The sequence below is a fragment of the Somniosus microcephalus genome, chromosome 4, assembly GCF_052327205.1.
Source record: "Somniosus microcephalus isolate GS21.2 chromosome 4, FLI_Smic_1.0, whole genome shotgun sequence".
In the NCBI taxonomy this organism is placed as follows: domain Eukaryota; kingdom Metazoa; phylum Chordata; class Chondrichthyes; order Squaliformes; family Somniosidae; genus Somniosus; species Somniosus microcephalus.
Window position 1 is genome coordinate 253,027,643 of NC_140990.1, and position 15,519 is coordinate 253,043,161.

At 42.5% G+C, this 15,519-nt stretch overlaps 1 protein-coding gene across 1 annotated transcript in view; it reads left to right on the forward strand.

Moving 5' to 3' along the window:
* Positions 1-15,519, forward strand: part of ubr3 (ubiquitin protein ligase E3 component n-recognin 3) — a 381,077-nt gene that overhangs the window by 85,408 nt on the left and 280,150 nt on the right. Inside the window, 1 exon segment of the mRNA XM_085986233.1 lies at positions 4,427-4,568. Coding sequence (XP_085842359.1) covers positions 4,427-4,568 — 142 coding nt within the window.

Here is a 15,519-nt window from a genome sequence, read left to right on the forward strand (position 1 = left end):
CACACACATAGAGTGGGATGAATAACCAGTTAATATGTTTATTTTTGGTGATATTGATAGTGGTCATAATGTTGGGATATTGAGAGAACAGTGGATGTGGTGTATCTGGACTTTCAGAAGGCCTTCAGGCCTTCGATAAGGTCCCGCATAAGAGATTAGCGTGTAAAGTTAAGGCACATGGGATTGGGGGCAAGGTATTGACTTGGATAGAGAACTGGTTGGCAGACAAAGCAAAGAGTTGGAATAAACTGGTCTTTTTCCGAATGGCAGGCAGTGACTAGTGGGGTACCGCAGGGATCGGTCCTTGGACCCCAGCTATTCACAATATATATATATATATATATATATATATATATATATAAATGATCTGGACAAGTGAACTAGATGTAATATCTCCAAATTTGCGGACGACACAAAGCTGGGTGGGCGTGTGTGCTGTGAGGAGGATGTTGAGAAACTCCAGGATGATTTGGACAGGGGTGATTGGGTAGAAACATGGCAGATGCAATATAACGTGGATAAATGTGAGGTTATCCACTTTGGTGGTAAAAACAGGAAGGCAGATTATTATCTAAATGGCAATAGATTGGGAGAAGGGGAAGTGCAACGAGACCTGGGTGTCCTTGTGCACCAGTCGCTGAAGGTAAGCATGCAGGTGCAGCAGGCGGTTAAGAAGGCAAATGGTATGTTGGCCTTCGTAGTGAGAGGGTTTGAGTACAGGAACAAGGATGTCTTGCTGCAGTTGTACAGGGCCCTGGTGAGACCACATCTGGAGTATTGTGTGCAGTTTTGGTCGCCTTATCTGAGGAAGGATGTTCTTGCCATGGAAGGAGTTCAGCGAAGATTCACCAGGCTGATACCTGGGATGGCAGGAATGACGTATGAGGAGAGATTGGGTCGATTGGGCTTGTACTCGCTGGAGTTTAGAAGAATGAGGTGACCTCATTGAAACGTATAAAATTCTGATGGGGCTGGACAGACTAGATGCAGGAAGGATGTTCCTGATGGTCGGTGTGGTGTATGTAACCGTTCCACCTTTAAGAGAACTATTTTAAGAGATGCACTACTTTATCTTGGCTGCTGTATACTGTAATACCGGTGGTGACCACACCGGTATATAAGTGCTGTGTAATGATTTATTGGGCAGTTCAGCCTGACCTCCGACTAGTAAAGACCTGTTGAATTTACTCTTGTGGTCTGTGTGCAGTGATTCTTATTAACAATAACTAGAACACACAGACTTAACAGTCGGGGAGTCCAGAACCAGGGGACACCGTCTAAGGATAAAGGGTAGGCCATTTAGGACAGAAATGAGGAGGAATTTCTTCACCCAGAGAGTGGTGAACCTGTGGAACTCTCTACCACAGAAGGCGGTGGAGGCCAGTTCATTAAATATATTCAAGAAGGCGTTGGATATATTTCTTAAGGCTAAAGGGATCAAGGGGTATGGGGAGAAAGCAGGGACCGGGTACTGAATTTGGATGGTCGGCCATGATTGCATTGAATGGCGGAGCAGGCTCGAGGGGCCGAATGGTCTACTCCTGCTCCTATTCTTCTATGTTTCTACCCTGATGATCTTCAAATAGTGCCATAGGATTTTTAATGTGCAACTGAACCACCAGAACAGGCAATTGGGATCCCAGTTTAAGTTGTCTTTGACGGATGGTACCTCTGACGATGTAGCACTGTCTCTTCATTAAAGGAAGAGAGAGATGCATTTTTTGTCCTTGAGCAACACCACTGTATTATGTAATACATTGTGATCTATTTGCTATAATGCTCCTGTCAGTAACATTTTGACAAAAGCGAGGTACTGCAGATGCTGGAAATATGAAATAAAAACAGAAAATGCTGGGAATACTCAGGTCAGGCAGCATCGGTGGAGAGAGTTGATGATCTTTTGTCAGAACATTTGTAACATTGAGACTTCTACGTATTTATCCGAGATGGGATTTCTAGTTTAATGTGTTAAAGCCAAGTCCTGTTCACAAAGGGTTAACTCCCAAAGCCACCCAAGCCATCCAGAATGTTGATTAGGGTAGCTGGAATACCAGATCAGTCAGGCATCAAAAATGTGTACTCTCATCTATCACATCAGTTTTGAGACAGTGGGAGTCATCTAGCCCATCTGAAAGCAGTTTGCACCTTTTAATGCAAGAATGCATTCAGTATGTCCAATTGGGGAGGAAAGTGTGGCTGAACAGACAGAGTAGCTGTTCATAGCACCCACACCAATTGAAGGGGCAGTTTTCATTCAAGGGTGTAACTTTGATTCGTGACTCCGCAAATTAATTCTTAAAACACACAGCTGAAGGAGGGGTAGACGCAGCCTTTATCTCTCTGGAGAAGTCAGTGTAGGGTGCTTTGCCTAACAGCCAGCGAGACACAGGAGCCTTGCTTTCTCTTTAGCCAGTGCGAGAGGCCTGAGATTCCAGACTTGGGTATGACCTGTAAAAGTAAAAGTTAGTGCCGAAGCAAAATACTGCGGATGCTGGAAATCTGAAATAAAAACAGAAAATGCTGTAAATACTCAGCAGGTCAGGCAGCATCTGTGGAGAGAGAAACAAGAGTTAACGTTTCAGGTTGATGACCCTTCGTCAGAACTGGAAAAAGTTGGAGATGGAGCAGGTTTTTAAGCAAGTGTAGGGGCAGGGATAGGGAGGAAAGAACAAAAGGGAAGGTCTGTGATCGGATGGAAGGCAGGAGAGATTAAGAGACATAAGGGATGACGGTGCAAGGCAAAAGGAGATGGTAATGGGACAAGTTAAACAAAAGATGACTAGATGAAGTGTAAATGGCAATGGCAGAATGATCGACAGCTGCCATGTGAGAAGAGAGAAAAAAAAGTTTAGTGCCAGTTAGTTCGGGACCAATAAGTTATAAAATAAAAACAAAATGGTGGAAATACTCAGCAGGTCAGGCAGCATCTGTGGCGAGAGAAACAGTTAACATTTCAGGTTGATGACCTTTCATCAAAACTGGGAAAAGTTAGACATGTAACAGATTTTAAGCAAGAAAAGGGGGAGGGGAGGAAAGAACAGAAGGGAATGCCTGGGATAAGGTGGAAGGCAGGAGTGGTTAAATGACAAAAGGGATGATGGTGCAAGGCAAAAGGTGGTTGTACTGGGATAATAAAAGGAGCAAAAGATGGGTCCAGAGGAGTAGAAAATGACAAAAGCAGAATTGTTACCAGAAACTGCTGTCTGGAAAAAGTGAGAGCCGTAGTTATGATCTGTTCCCATGTCTTGGTGTTCTTTTTATCTCGTGCTCCCTCCCAGCTCTGTCTCTTTGTGTGTCTGTCTCTCTTTCTGTTTTTTCTCTCTATCTGTGTCTGTCTGTTGCATTCTCTTTCACTTTAGAGCAGAACTTGAAAGCTACAACAGATTTGTGATCAGAACACTTACTACGATTTCTTTCACTCGCAGTCTCTTTTTTTAAAACCAAATATCTCGGTAAAGCTTTTGAAATTCATCCTCCAGCTTTTCTTCAAATAATTTTGTACAACTGAGTAGAAACTTCTAAAAGCTAAAGAAAAAGTATTCCTCCATATAGTTGACTGAAGAGCACAGATGTATCCTGGGAAATTAGGTACACTGCATGCATAAACTGCACAGTCCAAACTCGAGCTTGAAGGCTAAGGCCTCCCAAGTAAAAACTGTAATGAATATCTTAAAAGACATAAGACAATTTGATAAATTTAATCATGCTGTTGTGCAAAGTGAATTTATTAAACAAAATTTTGATTAAAACCTTATTTTGGACATGAAAAATTTCCGTTTGAGGAAAAAATGGTGGCTGAAAAAAATTCAGAAAGCATCAAAAAAAAAATTGTGGGAAGCCAGTGGCCATATTGCACAACCTAGTTGTCAGATTATGCAATCAGAGTGATGAGCTTACATACGTATTTTCCATTACAAATGTGAACATTGGAATATATAATGGTCAAATTTGACACAAAATGTGACAAAATATGACAACAATTCTTGTGGCTCACACAGGAGGTGTGGCGAGTGCAACATTAACATTTAAACATTAATAATAGCGTGCACATTAAATTTGCTGTTTTGGTAGCAAAACCTGGGCCATTATCATACCGTCAAACTATCACTCGAATTTCTGAAGGCTGATGGTCTCTTGTTTGGGTGCAAAGGAAGAAAGAGTGAAAAACTATGTACATAATTGGAAGGAGGATTCATTAAGTAAGGTGAATTGAAATTTTACTTTTAATAAGGTTTTAGTATTTGCAAAGCTGACTGCAACACAAGGATGGGACTAGTTTCAAAAGATAGATATATATGTTATTCAAAAATCTAGAATATTTACTGAGCTTTTTTTATTGCTGCTAGAAATGTGACTTGTTGAAACTTGAATATTTTGACTTTTTTGTTTATTTTGAGGTGTCATTTTTTCTTGACTAAATTTGTACATTCCTGAAAACCCCAACCCAAAGAGTGGCATTATCCCCGGTAGCTACTATTTTGAAACCATGCTTTCTGCTGTAGCTGATTTTAAAGCACCAGTCTTTGAACCAGGAGGTTCGATGCAGCAGGGGATGTACACACCTAAAGGTATGTTATTGTGCTTGGAGTTTTATCTGAAATTTTGCAGATATTTAAGGAAAATGAATGGTTGTGTTAATGTGGCTTGCAAAAGTTTAATATGATCAGTATTTCAATGTTTTCAAAGACTTACAAATTGTTCTCATCTGCTTTGTTGCTCATATATTAGATTTCCTATGGTCATCAACTGAGAAAAATCATAATTGAACATAAATTATCCGTGAAACTTTTACTTATTTAAAAAAAAAAAAAAAAAAAAAATTGCTCCTCGATGTTGGCGTCGCTGGCAAGGCCAGCATTAATTGCCCATCCCTAATTGCCCTCAAAGGTGGTGGTGAGTTACTTTCGTGAACCGCTGCAGTCCTTGTGGTGAAGGTGCTCCCACAGTGCTGTTAGGGAGGGAGTTCCAGGATTTTGACACAGCGAAGATGAAGGAACGACGATATATTTCTAAGTCAAGATGGTGTGTAACTTGGAGACAGTGATGTTCCCATGCCTTTTCCTTTTTAGGTGGAAAAGTTGTGGGTTTGGAAGGTGGTGCAAAAGAAGCCTTGGCGAGTTGCTGCAGTGCATCTTGGAGATGGTACACACTGCAGCCACAGTGTGCCGGTGTTGGAGGGAGTGAAGGTTTAAGCTGGTTGATGGGATGCCAATCAAGCGGGTTGCTTTGTCCTGGACGGTGTTGAGCTTGAGTGTTGTTGGAGCTGCACCCATCCAGGCAAGAGAATATTCCATCACACTCTTGACTTGTGCCTTGTAGATGGTGCAAGGCTTTGGGGAGCCAGGAGGTGAGACACTCGCCGCAGAATACCCAGCCTCTGACCTGCTCTTTTTGCCACAGTATTTATATGGCTAGTCCAGTTAAGTTTCTGGTCAATGGTGACCCCCAGGATGTTGATGGTGGGGGATTTGGTAATGCCGTTGAATGTCAAGGGGCGGTGGTTAAACTCTCGTTTGTTGGAGGTAGTCGTTGCCTGGCACTTGTGTGGCGCGAATGTTACCTGCCACTCATCAACCCAAGCCTGAATGTCGTCCAGGTCTTGTTGCATGCGGGCATGGACTGCTTCATTATCTGAGGAGTTGCGAATGGAACCGAACACTCTGTGCAATCATCAGCGAACATCCTGACTTCTGACCTTATGATGGAGGGAAGGTCATTGATGAAGCAGCTGAAGATGTTTGGGCCTAGGACACTGCCCTGAGGAACTCCTGCAGCGATGTCCTGGGGCTGAGATGATTGCCCTCCAACAACTACAACCATCTTCCTTTGTGCTAGGTATGACTCCAGCCAGAGAGTTTACCCCTGATTCCCATTGACTTCAATTTTACTAGGGCTCCTTGATGCCGCACTCGGTCAAATGCTGCCTTGATGTCAAGGGCAGCCACTCTCACCTCACCTTTGGCATTCAGCTGCTTTGTCCATGTTTGTACCAAGGCTGTAATGAGGTCTGGAGCCCAGTGGCCCTTGTGGAACCCAAACTGAGCATCGGCGAGCAGGTTATTGGTGAGTAAGTGCCACTTGATAGCACTGTCGACGACACCTTCCATCACTTTGCTGATGATTGTGAGTAGACTGATGGGCCAGTAACTGACTAGATTGGATTTGTCCTGCTTTTTGTGGATAGGACATACCTGGGCAGTTTTTCACATTGTCGGATACATGCCAGTGTTGTAGCTGTACTGGAACAGTTTGGCCGGAGGCGCGGATAGCTCTGGAGCACAAGTCTTCAGCATGATGGCTGGGATGTTGTCGGGGCCCATAGCCTTCGCTGTATCCAGTGTGTTCAGCCGTTTCTTCATATTACGTGGAGCGAATTGAACTGGCTGAAGACTGGCTTCTGTGATGGTGGCGACCTCAGCAGGAGGCTGATATGGATCATCCACTCGGCACTTCTGGCTGAAGATGGTTGCAAACGCTTCAGCCTTGTCTTTTGTACTCGCATACTGGGATTTGCCATCGTTAAGGATGGGGATATCCATAGAGCCTCCTCCTGGTAGTTTTATTGTCCACCACCATTCACAACTGGATGTGGCAGGATTGCAGAGCTTTGATCTGATCCGTTGATTGTGGGATCGCTTTGCTCTGTCTATAGCATGCTGCTTCCCCTGTTTAGCATGCATGTAGTCTGTGTTGCAGCTTCCCAAGGTTGGCACCTCTTTTTTTTAGGTACGCCTAGTGCTGCTCCTGGCATGCTCTTCACTCCTCATTGAACCGGGCTTGGTCCCCTGGCTTGATGGTAATGGTAGAGTGAGGGATATGCCGGGCCATGAGGTTACAGGTGGTGGTGGAATACAATTCTGCTGCTGTTAATGACCCACAGCACATCATGGATGCCCAGCTTTCAGCTGCCAGATCTGTTCTGAATCTATCCTATTTAGCATGGTGGTAGTGGCTCACATGATGGAGAGTGTCCTCAGTGTGAAGATGGGACTTCATCACCATAAGAACTGTGGTGGTCACTGCTACCAATGCTGTCATGGACAGATGCATCTGTGACAGGTAGATTGGTGAGGACGAGGTGCAGTAAGTTTTTCCCTCGTGTTGGTGTTCTCACCACCTGTCGCAGGCCCAGTCTGGCACCTCTGTCCTTCAGGACTCAGCCAGCTCGGTCAGTCGTGGAGCTACCGACCCACTCTTGGTGATGGATATTGAAGTCCCGCACCCAGAGTACATACTTGTACATGCACCAATTTTGTCAGTTGTCAAATTTGTCCTCTTAAGTTTGAATTAGAGACAATTCTCAGAATTTTGTATTGTGATATGACTTGCTTTTGCTTTTCACCAGGCACCAGGGTCAGTTTTGTCGTGAATTATAATTCCGTTCGGAGATCATTGGCCATTTTTTACACCTTTTAGTAATTCTCCCATGTTAATGTTAAATCTGTAGCTATCATGTTGGCACAAGTTCTTTCAATTCAAAGACAAGTCTATGGAGGCACTCATTTTATATTTACATCGGGAATATCTCCTATTTTTGTTCTGCCAATATTGTTGCTCCATTTGAGGGGGGAAAAAAACGACAGTAAGAAAAGTGAGGGGAAGTGAAAGGCCAAGAAAAATTTAGAGAAAAACAAACAAAACAAAGGAGAATAAAAAGTCGTCTTTGGCTCAGCAAGTTCACCCAATGAGTAGGTGAACCAGGAAAGGCCTGGGTTTGATCCTTGGTTTGTGCTGACTTTGTTACAGTTCCAATCATTTTTTTTTCTGCCATTTTACTGGATTTATAGAAATTCTTTCCGTCCATAACTTTCAACTATTAACACCTGCGGTGGTTTTAAACACAGTTTACAGTTTCCATGGGTTTTTTGTGTTGCAGACAGCCACGACTGGTAAAACCTAACGCCACCACCTGAACATTTGTGTGGGCCTTTTAGCCCAAGACCGTGTAGGCTTCATCCAAGATATAATTAATTAGTCGTCTCGTCTGGTGCAGTAGCTTTAGTGGCATACACTAGTAATTCAGAACTCTGTACTGATGCCAGGGTTCCCTCGGCATTGCTTAGCTGTGCTGTCCAGTTTGAGCTCGAGATCTATATGCTGATTCAAGATGCTCCAGTTGGTTCCATGCAGAGGCCAGGCACTAACTGTCACAACGTTTGCATCCATAAGAAGAAAACCTGACTGTCATTCTTCGAAAGACCTTAATTCAGGTGCCCAATAACATCTAAGAAAGGTTGCAAGCATACTACTTAACGTTTGACAGATCAACGTGAGCCATCCCCTCAAACCAAATCCAGCATTGGTTGGAGTTGAATGCACTAGTTCTTGTCAGGACCCAGGCCATGCTGTCTTTGACCACATTAGCCAGGGATCAGCTTCGGTACTGAGACTTCTGTTATGGTTATGGGCAAACTGATGTTGATCAAAATGATCTGGCCCTTGTCCATCTTCCTATTCTCAATCCACAACATCAGGGCATGCCCTGGTGATGGCTAGTATTAAGGCATAATCTAGAAAGTCGAAACATTCACTTGGAACTGTCCAACTTCAGGGGCTCATACTGACCAGTACTGAAGCAGATGGATTCCCAATGTATCATGGGTGGCCTTTATCATTCCTTCATGGGCTGCCATCATCTTCCTCAGGTGGTATTTTGGGTAGATGGTTCCCATTTACCCCACATGATTAAGTTGAGATGTGTTTTCTGAAGGTGACCTGCACAGCAGTTTAAAAAAAATTAATTCTCTGAATGGCTCAAAGACTGGTGTGGGAGAAATGGGTTTTGCTTCTTGGGACACCGGCACCAGTACTGGGACAGGAGGGAGCTGTTCTGTTGGGACGGACTCCACTTGGCCAGTGCTGGGACTAGAGTCCTGGCGAATCATATAACTAGGGCTGTAGAGAGGGCTTTAAACTAATTAGTGGGAGGGAGGTTTCTAGAGAGCAAATAATAGAAATGACAACAGAGAAGGTCATAGACTTAGGTAGCAGTGGGGGAATTAAAAAACAGAACGTGTCAGGAAGGGACAGAAGGTATGGAGTAAAAAGTAAAGTACTAAAAAGGGGAAAAAACAGGAACTAAGTGTTACAAAACATATTTGAAAGTTCTTTATCTGAATGCACGTAGCATTCGTAACAAAATGAATGAGTTAACGGCACAAATAATGACATATGGGTATGATCTTGTGGCCATTACAGAAACATGGCTGCAGGGTGACCATGACTGGGAATTAAACATACTAGGTTATTTAACAATCAGGAAGGACAGGCAGGAAGGGAGAGGAGGTGGGGTGGCTATGTTAATAAAGGAAGGAATCACTATAATACAGAGAAATGATATTGGGTCAAAGGAGCAGGATAGTGAAACAGTTTGGGTGGAGATAAGGAATAATAAGGGGGAAAAAACACTAGTGGGTGTAGTCTATAGGCCTCCGAACAGTTGCAACTCTGTTGGACGGAGTATTAATCAGGAAATAGTTGAGGCTTGTAATAAGGGAACAGCTATAATTATGGGGGATTTTAATTATCATATTAACTGGCCAAATCAAATTGGGCAGAGCAGCCTTGAGGATGAGTTCATTGAGTGTATTAGGGATGGGTTTCTTGAGCAGTATGTAACTGAACCGACCAGGGGGCAAGCAACTTAGATTTGGTCCTGTGTAATGAGACAGGATTAATTAAAAATGTCCTAGTAAAGGATCCCCTTGGAATGAGTGACCATAACATGGTTGAGTTCCATATTCAATTAGAGGGTGAGAAGGTTGGATCTCAAACAAGCGTGCTGAGCTTGAATAAAGGAGACTATGAAGGTATGAGAGCGGAATTAATTAGAGTGGACTGGGAAAATAGATTAAAGGGTAAGATGGTACATGATCAGTGGTGTACATTTAAGGAGTTATTTTACAACTTCCAAAAAAAATATATTCCACTGAGGGAAAAAAGGGTGCAAAAGAAAAGATAGCCATCCGTGGCTAAGTAAAGTAATTAAGGATAGTATCCGACTAAAAACAAGGGCATATAAGGTAGCCAAATCTAGTGGGAGGATGGAAGATTGGGAAGTCTTTAAAAGACAGCAAAAAATAACTAAAAGATTGATTAAGAAAGGGAAGATAGATTATGAAAGTAAATTAGCAAAAAATATAAAAACAGACAGTAAAAGTTTCTATAGTTATATAAAAAGAAAAAGGGTGGCTAAAGTAAATGTTGGTCCCTTAGAGGATGAGACCGGGAAATTAATGGTGGGAAACATGGAGATGGCAAAAACACTGAACAATTAATTTGTATCAGTCTTTACAGTAGAGGACACTAAGAATATCCCAACACTGGACAAACAGGGGGCTCTGGGGGGGGGGGGGGGGAGGAACTAAATACGATTAAAATCACTAAGGAAGTGGTACTTGGTAAAATAATGGGACTCAAGGCGGATAAATCCCCTGGACCTGATGGCTTGCATCCTAGGGTCTTGAGCGAAGTAGCGGTAGGGATTGTGGATGCATTGGTAATAATTTTCCAAAACTCACGACTCAGCAAAGGCCCTGGCAGATTGGAAAACTGCTAATGTAACACCCTTATTTAAAAAGGGTAGTAGGCAGAAGGCTGGAAACTATAGACCTGTTAGCCTAACATCTGTGGTTGGTAAAATGTTAGAGTCCATTATTAAGGAGACAGTAACGGGACATTTGGATAAACATAATTTAATAGGACAAACTCAGCATGGTTTCATGAAGGGGAAGTCATGTTTGACAAATTTGCTTGAGTTCTTTGAGGAAGTAACATACAGGGTGGATAAAGGGGAACCAGTGGACGTAGTGTATTTAGACTTCCAAAAGGCATTTGCCAAGGTGCCACACAAAAGATTATTGCTCAAGATAAAAAATCACGGGATTGGGGGTAATATTCTGGCGTGGGTGGAGGATTGGCTCTCTAACAGAAAGCAGAGAGTTGGGATAAATGGTTCGTTCTCAGATTGGCAACCAGTAACTAGTGGTGTTCCGCAGGGGTCAGTGCTGGGTCCCCAACTCTTTACAATCTATATTAACTATTTGGAGGAGGGGACCGAGTGTAACATATCAAAGTTTGCAGATGATACAAAGATGGGACGGAAAGTAGTGAGTGAGGAGGACATTAAAAACCTGCAAAGGGACATAGACAGGCTAAGTAAGTGGGCAGAGATTTGGCAGATGGAATACAATACTGGAAAGTGTGAGGTTATGCACTTTGGCAGGAAAAATCATAGAGCAAGTTATTATCTTAATGGCAAGAAACTGGAAAGTACTGTAGTACAAAGGGATCTGGGGGACCTGGTGCACGAAACTCAAAAAGTTAGTATGCAGGTGCAGCAAGTGATCAAGAAGGCCAATGGAATGTTGGCTTTTATTGCTAGGGGGATGGAATATAAAAACAGGGAGGTATTGCTGCAGTTGTACAAGGTATTGGTGAGACCGCACCTGGAATACTGCATACAGTTTTGGTGTCCATACTTAAGAAAAGACATACTTGCTCTCGAGTCAGTACAAAGAAGGTTCACTCGGTTAATCCCGGGGATGAGGGGGTGGTCATATGAGGAGAGGTTGAGTAGATTGGGACTCTACTCATTGGAGTTCAGAAGAGTGAGAGGCGATCTTATTGAAACATATAAGATTGTGAAGGGGCTTGATCGGGTGGATGCGGTGAGGATGTTCCCAATGATGGGTGAAACTAGAACTAGGGGGCATAATCTTAAAATAAGGGGCTGCTCATTCAAAACTGAGATGAGGAGAAACTTCTTCACTCAGAGGGTGGTAGGTTTGTGGAATTTGCTGCCCCAGAAAGCTGTGGAAGCTACATCATTAAATAAATTTAAAACAGAAATAGATAGTTTCCTAGAAGTAAAGGGAATTAAGGGTTACGGGGAGCGGGCAGGAAATTGGACATGAGTCTAGGTTTGGCATGGTCATGGCCCTGTGGGTAGTGGAGTGGGCCCAGGGGCCGTGTAGCCTTGTTCTGCACCTACTGTGTTCTAATTCTGTGTTAGATTTCAGGAGATGGTTTTATTCCTGTTCCTGGCTGGGGTGGAGATCGCCTTTACAGAAGGTAAGTACTGTAGAAAATATAGGGACAGAGTGATCTCCTGGAAGAATTTCGATCGCCTAGATGGGTCGGAGAGGAATTTCCCAGATTTTTTCTCTCCCAAATTGGCCATTGGGTCTTTATCTGGTTTTTCGCCTCTCCCGGGAGATCACATGGGTTCGGGTGGATGCAGAGTGATAGAAGATTTGAGGTTAGGATCAGATCAGCCATGATCTTATTGAATGGTGGAGCAGGCTCGAGGGGCCGATTGGCCTACTCCTGCTCCTATTTCTTATGTTCTTATGTGGGTGCCACTGGCAAGGCCGGTATTTTGTGCCTATCCTGAGTTGCCCTTGAGGAGATGGTGGTGGGCTGCCTTCTTGAATTCTAGCAGTTTAATGCAACTGAGTAGTTTGCCAGGGCAGCTAAGAATCAACCACATTGATGTGCGACTGAAGTCATGTATATAGGCCGGACTGGGGAAGGACAGCAGGTTTACTTCCGTAAAGGACATTAATGAACCAGTTGGATTTTTATAACAATCCGACAGCTTCATGGTCTGACAGCTTTACTGATGCCAGCCTTTTGTTTCCAGATGTTTTAAACTGAATTAAATTCTCACACTGTCATGGTGGGATTAGTCCAGGCCTCTCACTAGTTCACAATGGGCCCTCCTGAGAATACTGCAAGGCAAAGAGGGTAGCTGTGGGCTTATCCAAGGGGAATTCAAGCCTGGGACGGCAGCAGGAGAGTAGGAAGGTAGATAATCTAATCGTGAGACCCCATATTCTCACCATCACAAAGACAGCCTGCATCCATTTCGGTAACGATGCTTGTCTCTCCCCCTACCATAGCCCATCTGCTATGAAATCCTCATCCATGCCTTTGTCACCTCCAGACTTGACTATTCGAATTCTCTCTTGGTCAGCCTCCATCCTCCATTAAACTTCAGCTCCAATTTGAAATTCTCAACCTCATGTTGAAATCCCTACATGGCCTTGCCCTTCCTATCTCTGTAACCTCCTTCAACCCTACAACCTCTGAGAACCACACTTAACTGCACAGATCTGGTTTCCATATTGCAAAAGGGATATAGAAGCACTGGAGAAAGTGCATAAAAGATTGATGAGGATGACACCAGAACTGAGAGGGTACAACTATTAAGAAAGACTAAACCGGCTCAAGCAAAGAAGACTGTGAGGTCACCTGATAGAGGTCTTTAAAATTATGAAGGAGTTCGATGGGGTAGATGTCGAAAAGATGTTTTCACCAATGGGGGAGTCCAAAACTAGGGGCCATAAATATAAGATAGTAACTAATCAATCCAGTAAGGAATTCAGAAGAAACTTTACCCAGAGTTTGGTTAGAACGTGGAACTCGCAACCACACACATGGAGTGGTTGAGGCGAATAGCACTTGTGCTTTAAGGGGAAGCTAGATAAGTACATGAGGGAGAAAGGATTAAAAGGATATGTTGATCTGGTGAGATGAAGTAAAGCAGGAGGAGGATCATGTGAAGCATAAGCACCAGCATCGATCTGTTTCGCCAAATGTCCTGTTTCTGTGCTGTAAAATTCCATGTAATTCTATGGAACTCTGCTATCCTCCAGGTCTAGCCTCTTGTGCCTGTCCACTCCCTTTGTCCCACCATTAATGGCTGTGCCTACAGCCGTTTAATTGCTAATGTCTGAAATTTCCTCTCTAAACCTCTCTGCCTCGCTCCTCCTTTTAAGATCCTCCTTTTGACCAAAGTTTTTAGTCACCCCTCTTAGCAGCTCCTTCAATACCTTAGTGTTGATTTTCATCTGATTAAGTTTCTGTGAAGCACCTTGGAATGATTTTGTAAATAAAGGTGCAATAGAAATACAAGTTGTTGTTGTTGTAAGGTGATTTGATGTGTTCAGTGCACAAATGATTCGATCTAAATTCGTCAGACAATTATAGTTCCAGCACACTCCAGTTGTGTTTTGATGTCTGAAGAATTAAGACAACCCTACAGGGTACACTCTTTAGCAGCTTCTCCAGGCATGGGATATTGTATGTGTAACAATGGATTACACATTTCTGATGTAATAAGGAACAGGAACATTTACTCAGAACCAATAATAATGTGTAATTGTCCCTTGTATAGCAATACAGAAATAAAGTTTACCTGCCAGTTGGGGGAGCTGTATGCCCTATTCTACAGTTTTAATTTTTTTGAGGAAATGATGCTCCTCCAGCTTGAAACAGTCTACTGAATCCTGGATTCTGCTCTTAAAGATGAACTTTCAAGAATATCTGGCTGAGGAACAGAATGGTTAGAATTTAAAAGCTTGCATTTTTGTTGTCTGAAATTGTGCAAGAAAGTAAATTCTAAATAACATAATGCAGGAAAAGATTCTAGGCAATTAATGCCCTTTTGTAGTAGAAGATTACCAAGTGGGAAGAAGGATAGTGATTAAAACAGCTAAGTTGTGTGTATATATAAAAAAAGGGAAGCTGTCATTATCGCAGGATTCAGATAAGCGTCAATATCACTAATTCTTGCTCCATTGCCTGAACTATTTAAATTTGTTAAGTTATGGTTGCCACCTGTTAATGTTTTTAAGCCTATGTAGTGCTTTACCCTCTATTCCATGACTCCCTACTGTAGCCATTAATCACCAATGTGGATCATTGTCAGAAGCTTTCTAAAAAGCAAAAATGTAATGCCAAATGCATTTACCCCGTCTGCTGTAACCATCACCTTAGATTAGGATGATCTCGCCTTCCTGAATCCAATTAGAACCTTTTTAAAAACCTGTGGTTTTTCATGTGTTTTTAAAATGTCAGTTTAATTTATTTTGTTGCAATTATACAACGCAAGATTAGTGCCACCAGTTTCAGTGGCAAAATGCGTTTTTCTAACCCTAACAGCATTTGGAAGAATGCTTTGCTTAAGTTACATCTTGCATTTTTAATAATAAAAACTTGCCTGAATGCCTCCATATAGAAAACTACTTATTTTCTTCTTATAGCATTATTTTCATCACTTAGACACAAGATGGCAGTATATGCTTTTAGTTCCAAATGCTTCAGCGAACCCCTAGTGCAAAAAAGACCGATTTAAAAATTCTCTTGCCTATTACTATTTACTATCTACTGTTGTTGAAAGGTATTTTAATTGCTGTCTATTTATATAAAAAAAAAATTAAAAAAAATATCCCCAGGATTAGGGAATTAAAAATTGGCCACCATTCCTGCTTCTGGTTGTTAGCCAGTAACCCTGCTGGAAGTGTGGATATTGGGTGGATAGCTAAGAAACATTCATTGTTGAAATTCATATGTGATATATGGCCACTTGGATGAGGAACAGGAGGGACTGTGGAATTGTATCTCTGTCTTCAGGAATGGGAGAGTTAATGATTTGGCAAGTGGCGAAAACAATTGTTTAAGTATTTGCTCTATATCTACAAATGCAATTGTGAGCTTCACAAATAGGTAAATTAT